Source organism: Eleginops maclovinus, chromosome 22, assembly GCF_036324505.1.
Source record: "Eleginops maclovinus isolate JMC-PN-2008 ecotype Puerto Natales chromosome 22, JC_Emac_rtc_rv5, whole genome shotgun sequence".
NCBI classification, from domain to species: domain Eukaryota; kingdom Metazoa; phylum Chordata; class Actinopteri; order Perciformes; family Eleginopidae; genus Eleginops; species Eleginops maclovinus.
This window is the reverse complement of record NC_086370.1, coordinates 1,854,233-1,878,589: the sequence shown is the minus strand read 5'-3', so window position 1 is coordinate 1,878,589 and position 24,357 is coordinate 1,854,233. Positions and strand designations below refer to the sequence as shown.

Sequence of the window (24,357 nt, the reverse complement as noted above, 5' to 3'; positions counted from 1 at the left end):
AAGTATCTATGGATTTGCATTATGGGAAATGCCAAAAAGAGCCAGTGCTGTGTTACTTGAATCATACCTTGCATTTGGTGTTTTGACTTTGATAATTCCTCATTTTAATCTGAGCTACCCTTACAGAATTGTGATGTAAAATTGCTAGATATCCCCTTTTATGTTTAACAGGTATACTGTAGATGCATACATTCTTCAGATCAGTGTAATCAAAACACATAGAGTGTTTAACTTTGGACTCTTATACTGGAACAAACAGGCTTTTGCCCCACATGTTGATCCCACCAAGTGTATATAACAACAATCAAGCAAATTCAAGCAGTCAAACAGGTTAAAAGGTTTGAATGTTTTTGTATAATTTATGCAAAAACATAACGGACAAAAAATGACAAACTTATTTAAAGATTCCACCTAAATAATGTTAAAAATCTGAATCTAATATGAAACACAATCGATCGATATATAGCAAAAATTGCTTAAAATCAATAAAAAATGCAAACTTTAAGAAAATGGTTTAAAAAAGAAAGATTACCCACAATTAAAATCTGATTTACTAACCCACAGCTCCAAAGTTACCATGATCCATAATTTAACCTTCCTTTACTTTGTTCACATCATTTCAATGTGATTAAACCAATTCCAGGTATCTGACAGTTTAAAAACTATACAAACAATACATAGCTCTAGTCTGGTGGCACTGGCATGGTGTTCCCTTCTCCCAGCGCCGCGCGCTCAGCAGATCCTCCTGCAGACTGAGTCTGACCGGACCCAGGACAGCAGGGCTGTGTGCTTTGGTCCTGAACTGAGCCCTGCAGCAGCAGGCCGTCAGTATACCGTCTGTGAGGCTGTGCGCCCTTGCTCTGCGCAATCTAAAAATATCCTTCACCGAGAGCGCGGATCAAAGGGGGCAGCAACACGGCCACGAATCCCGCCCCGGCATTAAACCCACAGCCTCTCAGAGGAGGAGCAAACTCCGTGAGCAAAGGAACCGCGGCATCCGGAGCTGTGAGAGGAGGAGGATGGCTCGGGTTTCAGAGACGCGCACTGACGGCTGACCTGCGGCACGGTGCGGATCGCTCAGAGGAGAAGCAGCGAATGGGACAGACGGAGCGGAACGCAGAGGAACCAGAGCCCGTCCCCGAGAACCAGCAACATCACTCACTGACTGATGACCAGCTACACCATGTCTAGACTCTAACTTCGTTGGAGTTGCTCATCTGAGTCTATTAGAGAAGTTTGGACAGTTTGAAGAGGAAAGACATCTAGTTAATTTTTTGCCTCAACAGAGAGAGACAGCTTCACGCGCAGCAGGACAACAGGATCTCCCTTCTGCTGCTCTCCACCTGATGAAGATAGGGATTCCTGTGTGGATAAAACCTGAGCTAGAAGTTTAAAATGTGTGAGGATCAGAAGTGGGGAGGCGCGGGTAAACAGGGTGAGGAGAGGAGGACCCGCAGCGCGCAGCAGTCCAAACAGCCCCTGTGGAGGAATTGGAAGGATTTGTCAGGCGTTTCAATTTGCATCGCAGTATCTCTGCTGTGCCTTGGAGTTTGCATTGTGGTTTTTGTGCGGAGCTCGGAGCTGCAGTCCAGGTTAGTTAGTCTGGAGCAGCAGCAGCGGGACGCGCAGCTTTCTGCCTGGATGGTGTCTCTAGAGCAGGTGGAGCCCGTTATCATGGGCCGGCTGGACCGCATCCTGGACGAGGTGAGCCCCTTACTTGGAAAACTAAATCTAAACGTTTGAGAAATAACATTGAACATTCTGTAAGGGGATATATCATTCACAGTATGTGAACATGTTTATCAAAAGAGATGAATATTTTGGCTTTGTCGTGATATAAGTCTTTCTTTGGTGTAGAGACACTCCACAAACTGTCTGTAAAACTTAAAATAAAGTATCTAGAGTACTAGTGAAGTACTTAATTAATTATTAACTCACACCTTAAAACTCGGAACCTTCATTTATTTGCCTATTAATTTGACAGTTTTGAAAAATCCATAATGAGGCAATTCAACAAATCGATTAATGGGGTCAAATCCATCTAACCATTGTTTCAACGCTGTTATACCTCTATCAGGTTTGGTATATCTGGGGTAAATGGATTAGGTTTTGTCTGCACTGTTTAAGGGTTGAAGGGGCTAAAACCCCATGGTACTTTATAAGATCCGTTTTATACACTACAATAGTGGGCTACATTAGTGATAATTATATACAATAACTTCAACTAATCGGTTATTATGACCCCCCCCCCCCCCCCAAATAAATAAATATATATATTAATAGATCAATTAGGGTTATTATGAGGTAAAATGGTTCAGTTTCATATTATGCCTCATGCTGCAACTTCAGACTTAGAGCGTTAGTTGAGTCTCTTTGAGCAGAGGATGGAGTTAGAGAGAAGCATAAGTGATGAACTGAGGCCAATGCTTTAGTCTGGATGGAAATAATTATTCATTTCAAAGATGTTTTTAGTTGCTTCTTACTGTTTTCTGGGTATTCTGCTAATGCATTATTGCATTCTACAGAAACTGTGTGAGAATCCTGATAGATGTAGCTTATTTTGGCAGAACCCAAACGTGTTCTTGTTAAACGTTTCTAACTGATCTAAAAAGCATTAGTTAATGCTCATTAATGAATAGTTAGGCATCGGGGACAATTTATCAACAATTAATTGTGAGCAAATGTTAGAGAAGGGTTACAACCTGGCAACACAAAACATGTAATGGCCTATTTATGGCTCCCTGATGTACGAGGCATTACTGAGGCTGTCTTAATCAATAATGAAGCACCCAGGGAGTGCTTATCCAGCCTTTATAAAGGCTGCTGCATTAGAAGTAGTAGCAGCACTGACGGGAGGTTCCTGCTTTTCCGTGTGTACATATGTTATAAACATCATGCTGCGTTCTCTAAGATAACGTGTGAGGATCTCTCGCTGGTGTTCCACATCTGCTGCTCTCCTGTGGCTCTCCGCTGTCCTTTCATTGGCCACTTCCACAGCTACACCAACAAACTCTCACTGTGATTGAAGTCGGACCTGTTTTCCCTTGCTCCGTTTGCTTTGGCCAAACTTTTATCACCCCGCCCCCTGACCTCTCTCACTAGGAGTAGCACAATAAACGGTGATGGCCTTATTGCATCCTCCATATGTTAGCCAACATTTCATCAGAGCAAATACTTAAAAAAGAAGACCTCTATATCTGGAAGATGATTTAAAGAGATGGTGAGCTGACGGGTTATTTATTGTTGTAATTTTGGGAAGTGTACGCATTCCTTTGGGGTGAGAAGAACAATATCAATGGATGAGTTCAGCGCTATGGGCATGATTTAAAAGTGAGCTGAGGTCATGAGGACAAGTGTCCTAAACCCCCACCCCGACCAACAGAAATGCAAATGACTGTTGACTTATGATGCATCTGCATTTGCGACTTCAGACTTCGTTTTATCAGAAAGCTTTCAAGGTGTAGCTTACACCCTCCGGCCTCTGTTCTTAACACACAGACTTGGTATCATTACCAACCATTGCTTGACACTTACTTTGTGATTAACAAATTAGATTGTGCTTCTTCATATACTATTTGTTTACAAAAAGAACATAGTGGGGTTGATGCACTAAACACAAAGTTCTGGTGGGTCGGAGGAAAATGTTTTCAGGTAGGAATACTCTGTTACAGTAAAAGTCCTGCATTCAAAATGTTACTCAAGTAAAAGTAGAAAAGTATTCTCATCTAAATGTACTTAAAGTAGCGACAGTAAAAGTAGTCATTGTTTGATTGGTCCATTTCAGAATAATATATCTGATATGTTTTATAATTATTGATCATTAAAGTGTTCTCAGAGCTGGTAAAGGTGCAGCTAGTTTTAATGACTCTGTATACTGCAGGGTAGCTGCTGAATTTACTCCAGGTGGAACTAAAGTCTGATTTAAGGGGTGATTATGTTTCACATCATTCATCCAAATCTGTAAAGTAAGTAAAGGGATTACATAAATGTAGTGGAGTAAAAGTACACAATTTACCTCTGAATTGTAGTGGAGTAAAAGTAGTAAAACATGTAAATATTTAAGTAAAGCAGTATCTCAAAATTGTTCTTAAGCAGAGTACTTGAGTACATGTACTTAGTTACTTTACACCACTGTGTTGTGAGCCTCCATGGGGCCCGGTGAGGAGGGGGGGTCTCCATCTTCGCCTGGGGCACTGCAGCCTGCCTCTTTGTTTAGCTCTGTGTGTATAAATAGTTATTATTAATGGGACACAAGCACAGATGTGTCCAGTTGTTGAAAGAGCGAGATGTCCACGTAGACACAGAGTTTCACCCAGCATTACCCAGAATCCTACTCCCCTTCGATGATGACCACTTTTGTTCCAGCAGCATAAAGTTGGTCCTTTTTAAATTACCAATACAATTGTGGTCAGAAATCCATTTGCTTATTGAGGTATGTTCAAAGAGATTGTTTCCCTAATGCACCACAAATAAATAACATATTTTAAACAAAGTACAAAAAAACCATCCACACACCATGTTCCTTTATTACCATGAACAGACTCCCACAACACCGTCCTGCTGTCCCAATACTCACAAAAACATCAATTGTGTGTTAATCCTCAGTTGAAAATAGTCCCAAACAAATGCACCATTTCCTGGAGTAAAGTTTGTTACAAACTACACCGAGCAGCTGTTCCAGGATATAATGGAGCCTTTCTATTTTTAGAAATGAACCTGTACATTGTGAAGTGTTTAAAATAAACCTTCAGGAGGACCCAATGGGCTTGTAGCTGAGAACCACAGACAGGAAGAGAGGTCAGACACATTATTGGTTTGGGTCTTTTACTAATAAAAATGTGAATCCTAATGCTTTAACTTGTCTAAACACAACAGTGAACATCAAGTGTAGATCCATTTTAGATTTTAAACATTTAAAACATTTTGTGAAATGCACAGATGGATTTAAATCTTATGTCTACGTGTTAATGACAGCTTGACTCAGGATGCGGTTAGCTTAGCATGTAGGCTGGAAACAGAGGCAAAGAGCTAGCCTGGCTCTAAATAACACATTGTATTAAAGAAGAACATAATCCTGCAATCCATTCTAGTTTTCTCAGTCATCGGGAGCAAAATCGTTAAGATAAAAAATGATACATTTTATTGCCTTGTTGAATATCACAATTTCAATTTTAGTGTGGATTCCGTGTGAAACTTTAGGATGGTGGTGTCTAAGACCGTAGGGTCCTGGCTTGGGAATTGGAAGGTCACCGGTTCAGGTCCTGATCTTATTCTGAAACAAACATCACACAACCTATGATCTGTGGTCCCTAGAGGTGTGGGTTGGTGTAGTGCAGTATTGATATTCTTTATTTATTATAACATAACACTTTATTTTCTAGCAGCTTTAAAGCAGAGTGACATGTCACTGCAGGGTGTAAAAATATTCCCTCTTATTCGTTCCTATGTTAAAGGAAACAAGCATGGATAAAGGCTTGCAGCAAATTCTCAAGAAGTGTCCAAGTTAAGAATAATGTTTGTGTCGTTATCTCACCCTACACTTGACTCTAACGTTTACTATTTGCCACAAGGTGCTCTCTGCAGACCTGGTAGAAGCCTGCTGCACATACTGAGTGCAGAGGCATGATGGGAGCTGGAGGCCACGGAGTGAGGTGTAGAAATGTGAAAAATATAGCCCCCCCTTCCGCCCTCCCGCCTTGCTTTCCTCACCATGCTCCCCACAGAGCTGTCACCCGATACACTGCATGGTCCGTGTACACACAACACATGCATAATGCAGATGTACGTCTTCTGAGTGTATGTGTATGTGTGTGTGTGTGTGTGTGTGTGTGTGTGTGTGTGTGTGTGTGTGTGTGTGTGTGTGTGTGTGTGTGTGTGTGTGTGTGTGTGATCCATGTAGTAATAAGAGAGCCTAATGCAAACAGCACACTCAAGGAGAAGAGCCTAAGCCACCTCTGCACTTTATCAGAACACAGTTAGTGATGGCAGCATGCGCACACACACACACACACACTTAAACACACACACACACACACACACACACACACACACACACACACACACACACACACACACACACACACTGATACAGTACAGTGGAGCTTGAACAGGCCGGTTAGATTCTGCAAAGATAAACAGCACAGTCAGGATTTACTATGTCCAGAAGGAAAGAGTCATTAAGACATTTTATGACACAGTATTACATGCTTAAGGACCATGTGATTAATCATACCCACGTGTGGATAGTGTACCTGCCTCATAAATCAGATGCAGTCAGTAAGGATCACTGTGGAGATGCAGGAGGCCTGACTCCCTGTGCTATATCTCTGGAGACAGCCTAGAGACATCACGTCCTGGCCAGCTTTCAGTGCTCTCTCGGGAGTGAATCAATCATAAATGACTATTTTCTCAAAGCAGCACTTGCTTATAGAAATTAACACGCTGCAATTTTGTATAGTCATTGTGGTATGACATTTAAAATGTTAAGCTCCACTGTATCGCAGTGGGAAATTGTTGTTTACAATAAAAAGAGACATGTCCTGACTGTAGAAAATTCGATAAGGAAAAAATGACATGATTACACTATGAAAAGTGACATTATCAAACAAAAAGGGACATTTTGAAAAGCGTCAATAAATAAAATAACTCTTATGAAAGGTGTATAAAAAGCTCAATAGTATAAAGGTTTCTCTTCAGGAAGAGTGACCTCAGTTTTTCAACACTCCAACTATTCTCATATAATTCACATGTTCACAGTGGTAAAAATCAATATCAGTCTCAATAATTAATGATTTGTTTTTACCTAAAAGATGAGGATTAAGACACTGCTGGTTCTTTACTTTAATTACTGGCTTCTGAATAAAGTTTCCCTCAGATAATGAGATAATTGTTACAGAGTTAAAGCAGCGTATAATGTATGCATTTTTAGAAATATATAGTTGAAAACATGAGTTAAAGACCAATGACAGAGCTTGAATTGAGGGCTGGTGTGGTTATACTGTAGCTGCAGCTCTTTCTGTTCGACCTGAAGCTCTGCATCGTCAGGAGGATGTGAGTTCAGCTCTGCTGCTGCAGGGCTCTGGGATCAGCCTCACTAAAGACTTCTCCAGTTGTGAGCGAGGTCTGCCAGTATCAACCAAATAAATTCCTGGAAGTATCCATGAATAATATGAAGTGGGTTAGAGGAATTGCGTGCCTGAGTCCTACAATTGATCCAGCATGAGGCCTGAATGATGAAAGCACTGCACATTTGTATCCGTGGTTATTTTGAGACATTCAAAGATTTTTAGTAGTTTTCGCAGCCAACCACATACATTATGAAGGAAATACTCATGGAGGGCCGGCAGGTCATACATCTATTTTAAGTTATTTAATCTGCATTTTGTTTCTCTTCAGCCTTCATGTGTAACACAGCCTTATGGTTCAGACTAAATGCTGGTTGGAAACTCTGTGCAAATAAGGTTTCAGACTCCATCAAACATTTTTTTTAATAACTTTTTGAAACAGACAATCTGACTATCACAACACAGAGTAAGTAGTGGTTGAACTTCTCTTTACACATCTGTCCTTCTATAGAAAATGATCCTACTTTCACTGTGGCCACTGTCACAGAGTGGATTTTAAAAGACTAGTGTGTTGTCTTTTGCTACAAAAATGTACTTATTGTATTCCACATATGTATATATTTCACATCCTCAAATCTTTATTGTTGTTACTGTAAATATTCTTCTCTCTTTTTTCTCTATTTTATTTATGTTATTTGTAACCATGTATGTTGAGTTGTTGGAGGAGCATGGGACATAAGATTTTCATTGCCAACATATACGCTGTATCTGCTGTGCATATGAAAAATAAAACCTTGAAACCTTGAAACCTTGAAACCTTGAATGTGCCGAAGACCCGCCCCGTTGCTACTAACCAATAAGAGAAGACGAGACCGGAAGGACCTTAGAGTAGAAAACAACTTGAAAAGTTTGAGATCAGCCCTTCTTCCTAGGCGCTGTAGACAGCTAACCACTCGAAAGTGGTCTGTGGACCAGTTAAATAGGAGAAGACTTCGGCCGAGCAAATCTGGATCAGCTCGTTTTTACCCCCGTTTTTAGAGATGTGGGTAAGGAGGAAAAGAGAGAGGGTTGTATTTTCTGACACTTTGTGAGTCTCCTTACACACCGGGGACACATATTTATGTAGAAAAGACATCAAAAAGTGCATTTTGCATAATAGGGGACCTTTCATGAACTATTCGTTTGATGTATGACTCTAAAGGTATGTGGCATCATTTATCTGTTCCCTAATGTGTATGCAATTTCCTAAGGTCATAAGGTCAACAAAATAAGAGGAGAAAGAACTATTAAGTGTGTTTCCGACATTTAAATGAGGTGTGTGGCAGAGTTGCGGCCATTACACTGTCCTTTCTTTAACCAGGATTACACACTGATGTAACAGGCTGTAGCCAGAATGCAGCAGCAGGGCCTCCATAACATCCCCTTCTGCACCTGTTGCATGTCTTTAAACAGCCCGGCCGGCATTCCCAGAACAGTAACGGCCAGCAGTGGGAGCGACTGCGATGCTGAGAGAATGTCCTCGGATGCTTTGCTATTCTGTTCAGGGTCAAACCACATGCAGCCTTTTGTTTACCCACTGAGGTCAACTGTCAACTGCGCTCTCTCAAAAAACACTAAAAGGTGTTGGCAGGTCTTCTGCTTAACAGCGAAACCATTATAGACAACATCGTTTTTAGGATTATATTTCCAAACACATGACGTAGGGACTGTTCGTATTCTGATGCCGGCGACTCACCAAGGCTGCGACATATTCTCTAATTATTTATTAAACTGCTGTTTATGGCTCCCTGTGAGCTATTCATAGTCCTGGGCACGGCTATTTATCAGATTTACTTTAACCGATGAGCCCTCCAGAACCCTCAGGTCTTCTGGTACTGGCCTTTCAATCATACCTAAAGTAAAAACAAGGACCCTGTGGAACAGCCTCTCTGAGGACCTGAGGGCAGCAGTGAGCGTGCATACTTTAAAGAGCAAACTCAAGACCCACCTTTTTAATATCGCTTTTAACGGAATTATTTTTATATATTTCTTTATATTATTCTAATTTTATTGAAATTATTTTTCCTATTTTCTTCTTTTTTATTCAGTCCTGGTATTAAGTGCTCTTTTTAATCACAAAGCAATGTGTTACTCTGGGAAGGAGTAGATTGCTTTATGAATACATTTTGATTTGATTTGATTATCTTCTCAATGCATCTATTAATCTTTTGCAAAAAAATGTAAGCGAGTATTAGGGAAATGCATCTTAATATCTTTAAGTATATGGCGATAAAGTCATTAACTTTCAAATCTCCATTACGGGGGGATTCATTGAGGTTTATGCATCACATCTCTGGTTACTGCTGTGATGTGGTAGCTTGTTAACATGAATCTGAAATGTCAGCATGTTCTAAAATCTTTTTCTTTCTCCTGCAGAAACTTGCAGCGCGACTACCGAAGACACGGGAGGTGAGGGAGGCCCCCTACAGCTGCCTGTGTCCCCCAGGTAAGACCCTGCCCCCCACCCATCCACATGTTTCTCTCTCTCTCACTGTGTGTGACAGTGAACATGGAGGACTCGCACATGTGTATCCTAAAACTAATGCAGTTAATGCAGCTCATTTATTCACGTCATTTTAGAAAGATGGAAAGATTCCCATTCTATTGTGCTCACTTCAGCGGATAACTTAAAACGTCTTATTAATTCAATAATACATTTATTTCATAAAATAACCCATACAACATTGATCAGCACTGACTTAAATGTAGCAGTGTTATCTAAAAGGAGAACTTTTACTGTTGACCCTTTGCCAGATGCTGTTTTAGACACATTATGACATAAATGGAGCATTAACATTCTTGTATTCTTCTCTTGTGTTTGTATACAAAAATGAAAAGCACAATTACATACATTATTCACAATTTAAATCAATCACCAACACAGTCTTAGATATGCATTTTTGCCACAGAAAAAAAGGAATCAGCAGATTCTTATTAATGCAGTCCAGCTACACACAGGTAGCTAAGCAAGGTGACATTGAAATAAACTAGTTCTGTTTAAAACCGCTACACTTTATATACATTTAATCCAAATGGAATACTAATATTCCATTTGCTGAATTTTTACAAAGAGTAATTTCATTTACTATATGATGTTCCTAAGTCCCGGGATATACTGGAAAAGCATGATTTATAACTGTCCGACCATGATGGGAATCAAGCGTTGTTAAAGCTATTCCAAATCTTTCAAGACGTTTTGATTGAATGGAGGGAAATTGATATAATTTCTCTTCATAATTTGGATGTTGTTAGATGTAAACATGTTAACAGTGTTGTTTATCATTTTTTAGTATTTAACATGTTAGTATTTAACAGTTCCTGCTCTGGTGAGAGTTGTGAAGCATGCCTTTTGCTTAGACTCATTGGAGCTGTAGTTTTTGTTGAATACAGTCTGGTACACATGTTGGGTACGGCTCTTCAGTAGATTTTCTGGTGTGTGTTGTCTGCTTGGCGGCGCTGTGAGAACAGGGGGAGACTCGCCACACATTAGTGCTAATTGGTCTGTTAGTGTTTTAACATGGTGGTAAGTGTCTGTGAGAAGGCTTGTGAATGCCTGTTAAGGGGGGGGGGGGGGGGGTTTGCTTTAGCTTCAGAAGAGATTCTCCAGCCGCTGCAGGTGTGGAAGTCTTTCAACTCCGAGCTGCCAGATGGTCAGCCACTTTTACAGCTTTCCGCGACTTTTCTGTGTCCCACAACTTCTTAAATGGGAGTCTGGGGGAAAAAGGAAAGAACTCACTAAGCACCTGAAAGCAGTAGTGTATTCTTTATGTTTTAAATTGCTCTGTAGTGGATGTTTCATAGAAGAGACAAGTCTGTTAAAGGACACATTTGTTTCTTCTAAAGTCCCTCTAAACAATAGTCAGGTGGCTGCATTCACCCTCCTGTCGTGTTCGTTTCTCCCCCCTTACTTCGGTGTTCTGGTAAAATCTGATCGGTCTGTTTGAACTGCTTTCTTACATTAACACAAATACATTTTTCATCTCCAAATTTTATTTAACTCCCTTTTAAGCTGTACACAATGATTCTGACTACTGGTTTACATGGATAACGGCAGTGAATAAACAAAGTATAGACACTGAAAATGTATTACAACAAAAACATGGTTGTTGATTTGTGTGCCATCTGATGGATGAACATTATTACCCCTTCATTTCCTGTGGCGGTGGTTTTGAGCGGGAACAACATAGGTGTTACAAAGTTGTCTAAACCTCAAAATTCAAAGAAGTGGTGATTAGAAATAGTTTATGTTCAAATACCTACCTACTGTGGAGGAAATCATAAGCTGCTGAGGCAATCACATGTAAAACACATGAGGTCGTGCTGGCCATGATCATTCCTCCTATAAATACCAGTCCTGCACACATCCCCCTCTCACTGTCCAGTTCAGCAGGACCTTTAGAGCACCAACAGCTCTATATGCTCATACGGCTGCCATGCTGAGGACTACTGACAGTGGCAGGTGACAGAGGGTGGGGCTGAGACTCTGAGATAGGACATTACAGAGCTTATCATGTGTAATTCCATAGAAACGGTAATCGATTATGCCACAAAGAATAGATGATTGAAATGTTATTAAGAAATGGAATACCCTATGATATAAATAGTAGAACAGCTACATTTCCTCAGCATGTTTACGCTCCCTGTAATGCGTTGTTCCAAGAGTTTAGAGAAGTGGGATTCCTCTCTGTAATCTTCATGTGAAGGTCACTGTGTATTATTCTGAGCTTGACATGTTTCAGGGCTGCTTGCGAAAAATGAACTTTGTAAATTGCTAAAAGCAGAGCAGCAGGTTTGACACTCTCGAGGCCTCAAAGCCCCTCCACAGTCTGTTGTCTTTCAAATGTATATCATGACCATGAAAAAAAGCAAGAGGGCTGAATCTATGTGTAACATACGTGTGTCTGTGAGTGGATGAAGATGAATCACCAGACACATTGCTTATGGCTGAGTGACCCTCGTATCAACAGTCTGGGTATGTTGTGCATGTGCAATCACCACATGGCCCTATTAGGGTCTGAGCAGGATGGTTATGGAAGACAATAATAATAGAGCAAAGCCTGTGAGCCGTTTTAGGCGGACAACTGGAGTGCTGTGACACTCACATGTGACATATTCTACTCTGCACACCACTAACTCAACACACTCTTGGCTTTGAGAGGGTGTGTTTTAGCAGTCAGTGCTCAGCCTACCTCTATAATGCTGCTACTCAGTGCTGCTCCCTCACAATGATAACATACTCCCTCACACATGAGTCCACATATCCCACTTTCGTGAAGTTTCCACAAAATATATTTTAGTAGTGGTGAACCGTCATGGCCTTCAAGGTATTCAGAGAAGATCCCTAACCCTAACCCTCAGATAAAACAAAAACAACATTGAATTAATTATATAAATAAAATGAATAAATGAGAGTTGTGTCTGTGTTGTTGATCTGTAATATTACAGTGTTATGTTGATTTGTTTGTCTTTCTCAGTCCATGCTGTAGCCTTTGAGTGGTTTGTGTTAGAAAAAGAATATTTTTCTGGGTCTCTGGGAAGAATATCCTTCAACCATTGTATTCTATATCCCTGACAGACAGCCCTGGCCCTTAAACTGAATGAGAGCGTTCTTTTTGATTGACAATTTCATCAACCACTCATATATTGATGTGTAGCCAATGGGCGTATTCTTTCAGATTTTCGCACGGTTCCAGTTTATTCTGGCTCGAGACAGAGGATCTAGCTAAGTGCTACGTAGCAATTCATTTGAAGTTTTATTGTTATTGAAATGGCAACAGTTGAAGATGATGTTGCTGAATTGTTGTTAGTACCCTTTTCAAGAGCATTCATGGAAAAGATGGACATTATAAAAAAAGGTCCAGTTGTTATAGACAAGGTTCGCCACATTATTTTAGTAGAGGATTCAGACTATGGGATGCACATACTATAGGAGTCAAATTTGCCAGATTGCTGAAATGATCACCTTACACAATTGTCTTACCTCACTGGATACATTTCACTAGAACAAAAACCGGAGTCTCTTGGTTCTCCAGAGGAAAGAAGCAAGACCACGAGAGAAAAGGGTTATTTCCTCTAACAATGGAAACAACATAAGAAGAAGAAAATGATGGTTGTTTTGTATGAATGACCAGTATGCTTTTTTTCTTCTCAAGTTAAAAATAACATATCAAAGAAATGGAGTGTGGACTGGTAGCTGCTCTGCTGCCTCTTCCATTCAAAGGTTTATTGTCATAACATAATACACAACTAGGGTGTAATTATGTAATGCATAATTCATTAGTGCATAAGTGTAGTTCCTGTTTGTGTGTATTTAAGGCCTACATATGTGTCTATATCGGGGATCATTTTCATTTAAGTAATGATCCTCCATCCTAAATTTTCTGTATCAAAATGTAAATTTGGGTTTAGAGTTAGGGTTCAGTTAGCTATTACTCCTGGTATTTGGGACATTGTTCAAATTCCTTCTCTTGATTGGGTGCTTGCGCTACACAACAGTAAACATACAATCTGCGGCTTCAATAAGCTCTGCCAGATCTGTACAGTAACTGTTAAAGGAAGTGTACTCCGGGGTCACATAAACAGAAGCTGTGTTCGTGTTCTGCGGGGGGATCATGCATTGTTGTTTCAGCACTAAGGATACACAGTGTATACGTTGTCAAGTGATATATGAGTGTGAACATACATCAGTTTTCATCCTGTCATAAACAATGTTCTGTTTTCATTTGGAACACCATCCACAGAGCCAGCTGACAAATCCCACCAACTATTATTTTGGAGCAAAGCAAACACAAGGTCATAAACACGCACAAGTACACGTAGTTCATCAGGTCAAAGCAAAGAACACAGGACCATAGTAGGGACATGATGCAGTCTGGGAACAGTCCTATTGGACCAGACCAAAGAGAAATGGAGAAAGGATTTGCAACACCCATACCCCTCGTCCCTCTCCTGTCAATCGCATTTCCGCCTCAGCAAGGAAGCCCTGACTCACGGATTGATCTGCTTTGTGCCACAGCGTTACAATGCTGAAGAGATTTCAAGCTATGGGGGAGGGCTCTGTGTATTGATCTATGAGCAGCCATGCTGAAGTCTGGAGATATTTGGGGGACACGAGTTTTGATCACAATGGTTGATATTTTGTGTGCAAACATTCATTGTTTTATGGAAAAATGGAAATAGTAATAATCCATTTGCTGGGTCTTTGTTTCAAATATGTTGTAAACCCCATAGAAAAAGTTTTAAAAACAAGAAGGTAGGAACTACAGAGAGGGTATTGCATTAGACTGCATCTATGGTATACCTAAAGTCATGATTTGTACAAAGAACTGTCCAATCATGAGAGGACTCAAACGTTTTAAGTGCTTTTCCAAACAGAGGCGCTGGAAGGCGGAGTAAAAAGCTGTCCGCCACAGAAATCGTTAATGTTTTATGTCAGAGCCAGTACATTAGATTTGTTACATTTGGCTCTCTAAAAACATACTAATTCCCTGGGCATAGACAAAAAAACCCCAGGGAAACTTTCAGATCAACTTGCTTTACTTAGAGCCCAACACCTCCCATACAGGCATGCTGGGCTGGGACAAAAGTTATCTGCCATGAATGATACTGACACTTTTTTTGATCAGATTCTGATTTAAATGAAAAGGTTTACTCCATAACTATGAGCTTCCATAACTATGAGCTTCTCTGAACATCTGACTGCTGGTTTGTGTTGCCTGTCAAAACTTGTCTCAGCAATTTGGTGAGAACCACGTATTTATAAGGAAAAAAATGCCAAAATGACTGAAGACAGAAGTTGTTAAATGGTTCCCTTGACACCCCCATGTATAGTAATATTAATTCAAACCCCCACCAATAACAGCAGCTCTATGTTGGTCTTTCTCTGGATATTTGTATGATTATGATCACGCTTCTATCTTGGGGCAAGCTAGTCATGCTGATGTCGGCCCATCTCTATAGAGGGCTGGCCCACTTCAAACCCTCCACCCACACTGTGGTTGATTAGTCCTCTGAAAAAACACACCCTCCCCCACCTGCCGGCCCCCAGCTTGCAATATACGTACAACCTTAGATCTGTGACACTGATTCAGTTTTCTCAGTTTGCATCCAAATTGACCAGAGGGGCAAATTGGGCTCTTGGACCCAAAAGCCAGAGGCTCTCTGTTTGTTGACTGGTTACAATAAGTTTATTAAGTTAATTTGATATCACATGAAACATTAACTGAAAAAACTGAAACGCTCACTTTAATTAAATGTCTTATGTCAACAGATTTTACATAACTATTAGGTTAGTTGAAAGCAATAATAAATCATTTTAAATCAATAATGTTGGCTCAACTTAAGAATATTGCTTTTTACTAACCTTATAAAGTAATGTTAAATTTGTTGAGATAATACATTTAATTAAAGTCAACGTTTCAGTTTTTCAGTGTGGTTCAACAGTTGGTACGTTGATCGCTGGAGTGCATCAACAATGCAAACATATGTCCATCCATCATCCATCCATCCATCCATCTTCTGCTGCTTATCCGTCAGGGTCGCGGAGGTAACAGTTCCAGCAGAGAGCCCCAAACTTCTCTTTCCCTGGCTACATCAGCCAGCTCTGACTGGGGGATTCCAAGGCGCTCCCAGGCCAGCGAAGAGATATAATCCCTCCACCTGGTCCTAGGTCTACCCCTCGGTCTCTCCCCAGCTGGACGTGCCTGGAACACCTCCCTAGGGAGGCGCCCAGTTGGCATCCTCACTAGGTGCCCGAACCACCTCAACTGGCTCCTTTCAACGCGAAGGAGCAGCAGTTCTACTCCGAGTCCCTCCCGGATGACTGAACTTCTCACTTTATCCCTAACGGAGATGCCAGCCACCCTGCGGAGAAATCCCATTTCGGCCGCTTGTTTCCACGATATCGTTCTTTCGGTCATGACCCATGCTTCATGACCATACGTGAGGGTAGGAACGAAGATGGCCCGGTAGACAGAGAGCTTTGCCTTCTGGCTCAGCTCTCTTTTCGTCACAACGGTGCGGTAAAACGACTACAGTACCGCTCCCGCTGCTCCGATTCTCCGGCCCATCTCACGCTCCATTGTTCCCTCACTCGAGAACAAGACCCCGAGATACTTGAACTCTTTCACTTGGGGTAAGGCCTCATTACCTACCTGGACTGGACAGTCCATCGGTTTTCTGCTGAGAACCATGGCCTCAGATCAACATATGTTTGCTTTGTAAATATATGCAACAGGTTCAGCAAAATAGGCTACTAGTTAGATTTAACTCAAAATCTCTGAACACAGGGTTACATCAGAGTCTAATCACAGGGTCCAAACACTGCTGGGGGCAGACGGACAGATGTCAGAGCCAGAGGAGCAGACTCTGATGCGTATATTTCCTACCAGCTCCAGCAGCAGAACACTCTCTGCTCTCAGCCATGTGGCGATAATACCAGAGGAGCTTAGCTGTGCTTGTATCTGAGAGATGTAAATAGCACCCTGGTTGGGACCGGAACCCAGCATGTCTGGACATTGCAGAAACAATGTAGCTCTTTTATTTCCCCAAGATCCTGGTGGGGGTGCAACAAGAGAACTACTGGATCTCCAGCGGTAGAGTAATGATTCTTTGTAATTATGATAAAAATGCCACACAATCCTAGATACTACTCCTGCAGTCAAATTTTATTTTGAGGATAGTAAGAAGAGCATCATCCCGTCATTTATTCACACTGCTTAGTAATGCCAGATAAATACCCCCGCTATATTAGTGTTATAATGTGGTTTTATCTTAAGTTTACAGCAGTAAATGGAGGCTTTGCAGATATTTAACCACATGTTTGAAACACAATTCTACGTTTCTGTTGACCAAGTGAAAGATCTCATAAATGTCAGAAATTACACATTTTCCAGACTCACAATGTTACTGACGCCATTGTTATTTCCCAATCTGCCATCTGCATAAATATTTTAAATCAACACGGCGTACACAAGCAAAGTGTTTTGCCTGTTGGACAGTGTGTTGTGGAGACAGATATGACCCGCATCACGCTGCAGCTCCTTAAACCTCTTAGCCACCAGGACACTCCAAATAATTTAGGCATTAAGCAGTGTGTTACTAAAATTAATAGAACTTCATACACTGACAGTTAGAACTTGAGTTCTGCTCACTGTCCTCATGGATGGATCATCATGGAGCACACAGACGGGTAGTTTCAGGTCTCCTGTTCTTTATATGCTTACATTAAACAGAATTTATCCATCCTGGTTATACAGGTTTTTTTTAAATCCTGTAAAAATATTCTCTTTGCTGAGGATACAGTTGCAGCTAAAAAAGAAACGTCACGATGTCTTTGTAAACAAGAGGCTTCTTCTAATCTGAGTAGCTGACCGAGGGGAAGGGGGTCGCAGGGCCGGTTATTTAAGGAGTCCCCCAAGTTCACCTTGACATCTGTGTTGACAGGAAGAGAGCGCGGCAGATCCCCTTTCTTCATCCGTGATAAGTTCACATTGCAGCTGCCAGTGTGTGGCCATACTGGGAGGAATGTGGCAGCCAGAGGCATGGAGAGGGAAGGATAGGATACTGACTGTCACACACAGAAGGAGGAAAGAGAAAAAGACAGTTGAACAGGAAAGATGAAGAGGCTTTTAGTGTATCTGGCCTTTAATTGGCCATGATCTGTTTTTTGTGTTTATGTTCCTAGCATTTTATCTTCAAATTGCTTGTATTTAGGAATCCATCAGCTCTGTAGGGCTCACTGAGGGCTAACAATGAGAAACACAGACATGTTCTGGTGACCGATAACAAGAGGATTGAGTGATTGAGTGATGATGTTGTTTTGTCATGCTTGCATTGAGTATTTGATGGACCAGTCCTTCATACACAACAAATATGGATAGATAGAGATAGATTGATGGATAGACAGATAGACGGACAAACGGACGGATGGACAGACAGACAGAGACAGATAGATAGATAGATAGACAGATATATAGATAGATAGATAGATAGATAGATAGATAGATAGATAGATAGATAGATAGATAGATAGATAGATAGATAGATAGATAGATAGATAGATAGATAGATAGATAGATAGATAGATTACAAACGTGTATAAAAGACCAAAATACTGCACCAACAGAAATATAGATTTATACTGGAGGAGCAGAGACATATACTGTATACATAGGGCAGAATATCAGTTACAGATCTGCAAGGCAACTGTTGTTGTAATTGTTTATGATTATAGAGATGACGAAAATATTGACCATTTACATGTTCAAGGAAAATTAATTTGGAGTAATTATTAACTTAATATTATGTTTAATGGGTCACATTGCCATGCTTTTACCGCCTGCAGCGCGTCTCTGAGATCATGACATGTATTATTTACACCCCCTGATGAGGTTGGAGGTTACTGATCAGCTGAGATCCAAACTGCAGACCAATGAGCCTAAACTGGTGCTCTGCAATCTTTTTCAAAACGGCATGTTCATCTTAAAAGGCCAGCTGGGTGTCTCAGTGTGTAAAGGGTTACCAAAGCTTTTCCAAAACAATGACATAAGCCCCCCCCCCCCCCCTTATGTCATTGTTTTGGAAAAGCGGGGGGCTGTGTGCCGGTGAAGTTAAGTCAACCTTCAGTCTCCTCTCACTCACTATGTGTGTTCATTTCCAATCCAACACACTAGAACTGCAGACCTGGATTCTTGTTGATGGATTGTGTTAGACCACGTCCCAACCGTGAAAGAATCATTTGGTCAGCTGTCCCTCTCCTCACCAGAAAGTCTAAAGAGGAGACTTCAGGAGCTTTGTGAGGTAAACATTGTCTGGTTCCCTCACAATAAAGGTTGCTCTGAGCCACCTGATCCCCTCTCTCTCTCTCTCTCTCTCTCTCTCTCTCTCTCTCTCTCTCACAGTTCAAGTTTGAACACAACAAACCCAACACACTCACACTCTTAACTTGTTAGCATCTTGTTTTGGAAGAGTCACTTCAGAGACACATTTTGATGATGCATTCCAAAAGTAAAAGTCTCCTCCCCATCACCACTAAAGACACTTGTGTATTTTTCCAAAGCTCCACTATATCCTGTTTCATGTTGACCCATTCTGCACATGTTTGTGGGAATGAGATTTAGGAAATGCACAGTCATTCAGCCAGACGGCAAACAACCCACTGTTCCAAATCAAAGCATGGTATTGAATACAGCAAGGTGAAATTAGTTGTAACTAAATCAGAACCTTGCCTCAGTGAACCCCTTTCCCCAAAGTACGATTACTGTTCAGCTGCCTGTTCTGGAGGAAAGGGTTCTGAATGGAGTCCTGCTGTATTGGCCCAGTTCTGCAGCCCCTCAGTGTGTGAAGATACTGACAGGTCTCTGCTGTGTTTGTTGTGCTTTAACAAAAGGGGATCAGGAATGCTGATTGGATTATAGAAAAGTTCATGTTAAGTATTTTTTACTTTACCTAACTTTAAATGGTGTAATGGATACATCTGAATCCATGTGTGTAGACCCATCAAGTCTTTCCTCGTGTCCACAAACACATGTTGGTGTGTGGGTGGAAGGTGTGGCTGAAGTTGCTTCATATTTGCAGATGAGAAACTCACAGAGAAACTGAAGTATTTAAATGCAAAATCATCTTTGTTTGCATTGGATGTAGATCCCTAAACAAACATGCTCTCCAGCTTTATATCAGAGGTCTGATGATATTCCCATGGAGCTGAGTTGTTTTCCAGATGGTTCTGGAATTCTCCACAAAGGAGCTCACGGGTTCAGTACTAACACTACTGCGGCTCGAATTGATGTTTGGCCAGTATGTTATGTCTTTATATTGTTGTATTTAGAAGATTTACTGACTATTAGTACCAATCTGCATCCTGAGAGTAGACAAAATGTGTGTTCAATCCACACGTCACTGACACACAGCTCATGTTCGCACATTTCAGGTTTTCACGGTGTTAATTAGTCCCTGTGTGAATATCACACTTGCAATTTCACACTATAACCACTTTATCATCAGCATGTACAAGTCATTGTAGTCACCAAATGAACAAATGCTGCATCACCTCACACACCAATGTCCTCTCCTCTCCACACAGAACCTGAAAGGACCACATCCAACCCTTTCATGGGACACTTTTATGGCAGTTCATCCAAAACGTAGTTTGCCCATTGAAAACTGTTGTTCATATGTTTAGATAGAATGTTTCTGTTATTTGTGTGATATGAGTGACTGGGCCACTGACTCGAGGTGAGGTATATTGCCTCATAAGTTAGGTTATAAGTCAGCAAAATCAATCAAATGTAGGTCAATTATTTTTGATGATTGAATATGCTTTACGAAAAAAAAAGCCTACATCACAGCTCTCCATAGGGTTTCATTTATCTTGTTAGCAGTTCATCCCTTAAAACAGAAGCCTCAGATTGCTCACAATAAGGGGAAATATGGAGGGTATATTTCAAGCGTGTTATGCAAATAAGTTATTGGGCTTTTTCTTATCAACTAAGATTTGGTTGAAAATCTTTTCAGAATGTAATTGGCTGAATTCATTTGAAAATCGGGCATATGTAATATATTTGTTGATATATTCAAGAAGTACAATATGAGAAAAATAACAAGTTTCAGGTGGGCCATATCCCATTATACTTTTAGAATCTGCTGAGGGCCAATTCAAAATGGAGCACGGGCCGCATTTTGAAATTACATGCTTGTTTGTATCTGTGATCTGCAGAACAAATATAACTTTTCATTTGTGTGAAATTACAAATTTGTAGGTGACCAACACCTAGTCCTTTCTTTGGCATTCAGCCACCATCCAGGTAAACACTGTGCTACTGTATGAGCGCTGTTCAGCTAATGAGAGTCATTAAGAAACATTTATTCAATAATAGCTGTTTACAGGAAACACAGAGCCAACACTGATATACTGTAAGTTGTTAAGAGAGTTAGCTATCCACAGCTCCCTGACCGAGATCCCCTGACACACACACACACACACACACACACACACACACACACACACACACACACACACACACACACACACACACACACACACACGCACACACACACAGTCTTTGAGGCATGTATTGCTTTGCTCCAGACATCCTGTGGGTATCAGAGTGATTTGGCAAACCCACAGGGAGCGTGCTCTTATGTTAACAGAGCTGGGCTGCCTGCCAACAACAGCACGTTTCAGAGGCAGCTTCAGGGACGCAGAGGAGAAACTGTTTCAGGGACGCAGAGGAGAAACTGTTTTTTTTCAGCGGGCTGGAGGAGGGCACAGGGAATGGTTAAAATTGCAGTAGCTCATTTGCAAAAGGTCATGTATCACTCCAGTGAGTTCAATTGTCATTATGGGCACACACACACACACACACACACACACACACACACACACACACACACACACACACACACACACACACACACACACACACACACACACGCACACACACACACAGCCCTCTTCCCATTATGGTGTACATAAACTGACGAAAAAGGGACTCATTAATCCTTAAAATGTCTGATAGAAAATCTAAAAGTATCACAAGCAATGCAGTGAAGACATTTATTAAAAGTACATCACTTTGATTTTAGAGCAAAGCTATAGATGGTAATTTAATCTTATTAATGTAATGATGGTTTCTTTATTATTATTGAGTAGCTGTTAATCAACTGCTAGATATCAATAAGGGAGGGACTAACTGCTTTGGATCACTACTTCTACTTGTCCAAAAGAACTGAAACCTTGAATAATATTATGGCGGCCTATAAAAGAAGTCTCTACATACTTTGGTCCAGGAACGGATTGTTTCCCGGTCTCTCTCCAGCTGTAACATCAGCAGTCAGTTCAGGAGGAAAAATTTATGTGGCGTGGTGACAAATGTTTCCCCTCTATGTGGGACAGTAGAACAGTTCTACAAAAGATGTTATTGCTTTGGATACATCTTTTCAGTAATGACACAGATCTAAATCAAATCTCATGTTTGGGAGGCTGTTTTGGGTTTGCTCAGGACTGATGTCTGTCTTTATGTTATTTTTGCACTCCAGTCCCCATATTTTGCTTTGAAAAAAGGTGGAATGTGGAAAGCTGAAACCTACAACCTGGCCTACAGGATGTGCCAAACATGCCTCCAATGTGCAGCACTCTCCTGAAAGGAGCTCTAGAAGTGGCAAGCTCCTTCCAGACAGGTGATCTTTTTATTTCCACAAACTTTTTCCACTTTATAGCAACAGCAGTTCAGAGTTTCCTTTTTTTAACCTCCTTTTTTCTTTAGTTGAGGCAAGTAACCTTTCCTTTATTGTATGCCTTCAATGCAAACAACCAAAGCTTTTACTCAATCCCAATCATAGGTTATGAAGAAAAATAGTTAACTGTACCTCAGTCACTTTTAACTTCTATTTCTAGGTTTACATTTGAATATTATTCATCTGACATAATATTTATTCAGATCAGAAGCTCAAGAATCACAACCAGTCTCAGGCCAGATTTGACCATGTGGTCAACCTCACAAAAGTCCTTTGGGCTGTGCCATGGGAGGCTGCAGTCGATGAAGCGTACGAGTGGAAACTTTTAAAGTACTCGGATATAGCAGCCGAGGAAGGACAGCGGGGAGGGAAAATACAGGTTCTCCCAGTGGAGGTCAGCTGCAGAGGCTTTGTAGCCAAATCCACCACCAAGCTTCTTAAAAGCATAGGTGTCCGAGGGCAGGCACTCCAACCAGCCATCAAGTCACTAACAGAAACTGCTGACCGTTGAAGCAACTGGCTGTGGCTGAAAAGGAGAGATTCCATCTGGGCTGCAAAGTAACCAGCAGGAGGGGTAAAAACGGAGTGGGGCTCACCTGGGACGTAGCCGTTGAGCCCTCTGCAGGTGTCGCGGGCCTATCAACCAAACACTGAGGGAAGGATGGTGCCCACCTGATGACCCCTATGATGTTATTACCCCTTCATCCTCTCAAGAACTCAAGAAGGTGCCAATTATTATTGGGGATTGTAAAATCAAGTCCTATGAGTTCAACTCAACTTAATGTCCTTTTGGAACTTAGGGCTTGATGTCTGGTGCTTCCACCTCTGTTAAAGTCCTTCATTAGGGAATGGAACACAACCTTCCCACCTGATTGTCCCAACCCTAACATTGTAACGATATCCCACATTGTATCATACTTGTGTGTGGCAACTACATTAGGCAACCTTAAAACTTGGTAATTATTAGCAAAATATCAGTATAAAGTTGAATAAAACTGCAAATAGTAATTGCAGGCGTGTGGCAGAATATTCTCCTGTTTGAAAATCAAAGACACACGGACCTTCTGCCACCATGACCTTCACACTTGTGCCTCTATTTACACTACGCTATATAAAGCATGCACTCCTTCCTGCATTGGACATGTATCATCAGGTGCAGAATTGTCCAATAGGAATGGCATTCCTAGGGATATTGGGCTTCATTATCCACACTTAGATCATGTCCTGACCTCAACCAGTTCAATTCAGTGATAAAGACACAAGATTTAGTTTCAAGCTAAAGAAAAGCTGATAAACGGACCTTGGGTTAGGATCATTTTCTCACATACCCTGACTCCATCTCTAGTTTTAAACATTTGTGCTCCATTATCTTTTCTTTTTGTATGTGGTTTATTAAAATGTATGGGAGTAAGAGTGCCAAGAAGTGTAGGTAATGCTGTTTGGACATCATAGAGAAGTCCTGCCTCTCATATTTCAAAAGTGGAATCAATGCGCTTATCAGTCACTGTGGATCAAACCCCTGCGTTTATGCTGCCCTTTATACTAACAAAGACTTTTCCAGATGCGCACAGTATGAGAGGCTTCACCCATGGATGGTTTACCTTTTGTGTCAGACATGCGGCTCTGATTTGTCCGAGGCTAGGCTTATTCCATTTTCCCTCACGCTCAATGGACTTTTCATATGAAGCCGTAAGCCACAGGGCTTGTGGGGCCACTTCATTCAGTAATTTGCTCTCACAGTGACAGGCAGAAATGCAGGCTTTTATTGCATTCAAATCAAACTTCAGACTTGAGATGAAGGCTCCATCAGTGCGACATTAAAACAGCTTGGCTAGTTTACCGACATCTCACACTTTCAGAACAAAACATTTCCTGTGTTACATACCACAAAATGAACCGGACATCAATACTAAACTCCCTTTTGCACTTAAGGGAACAATATCAATAAGGGAGTTGCTCCGCAAGAATTAAAAAGGGGGAACCAGATTTTGGGATATTGCCGGGTAAATATACACTTTAA

At 41.1% G+C, this 24,357-nt stretch overlaps 1 protein-coding gene across 1 annotated transcript; it reads left to right on the top strand.

The window, feature by feature from the left end:
• Positions 1-1,055: 1,055 nt before the first annotated feature.
• On the top strand, positions 1,056-22,848 carry LOC134859159 (uncharacterized). The gene is made up of 3 exons (XM_063875495.1): positions 1,056-1,704; positions 9,480-9,549; positions 22,541-22,848. Exons 1-3 carry the CDS (start codon positions 1,396-1,398, stop codon positions 22,846-22,848), a joined length of 687 nt encoding a protein of 228 aa, XP_063731565.1. The 5' UTR covers positions 1,056-1,395.
• Positions 22,849-24,357: the final 1,509 nt, after the last annotated feature.

What these genes read in the sequence shown, in the direction of transcription:
- LOC134859159 (XM_063875495.1), top strand. Translation starts at nt 1,396, where the DNA reads ATGTGTGAGGATCAGAAGTGGGGAGGCGCGGGTAAACAGGGTGAGGAG. An exon ending in TGGACCGCATCCTGGACGAG is followed by an intron (nt 1,705 to 9,479) that starts GTGAGCCCCTTA and finishes TTTCTCCTGCAG; the next exon opens with AAACTTGCAGCGCGACTACC. An exon ending in CAGCTGCCTGTGTCCCCCAG is followed by an intron (nt 9,550 to 22,540) that starts GTAAGACCCTGC and finishes ATATTTATTCAG; the next exon opens with ATCAGAAGCTCAAGAATCAC.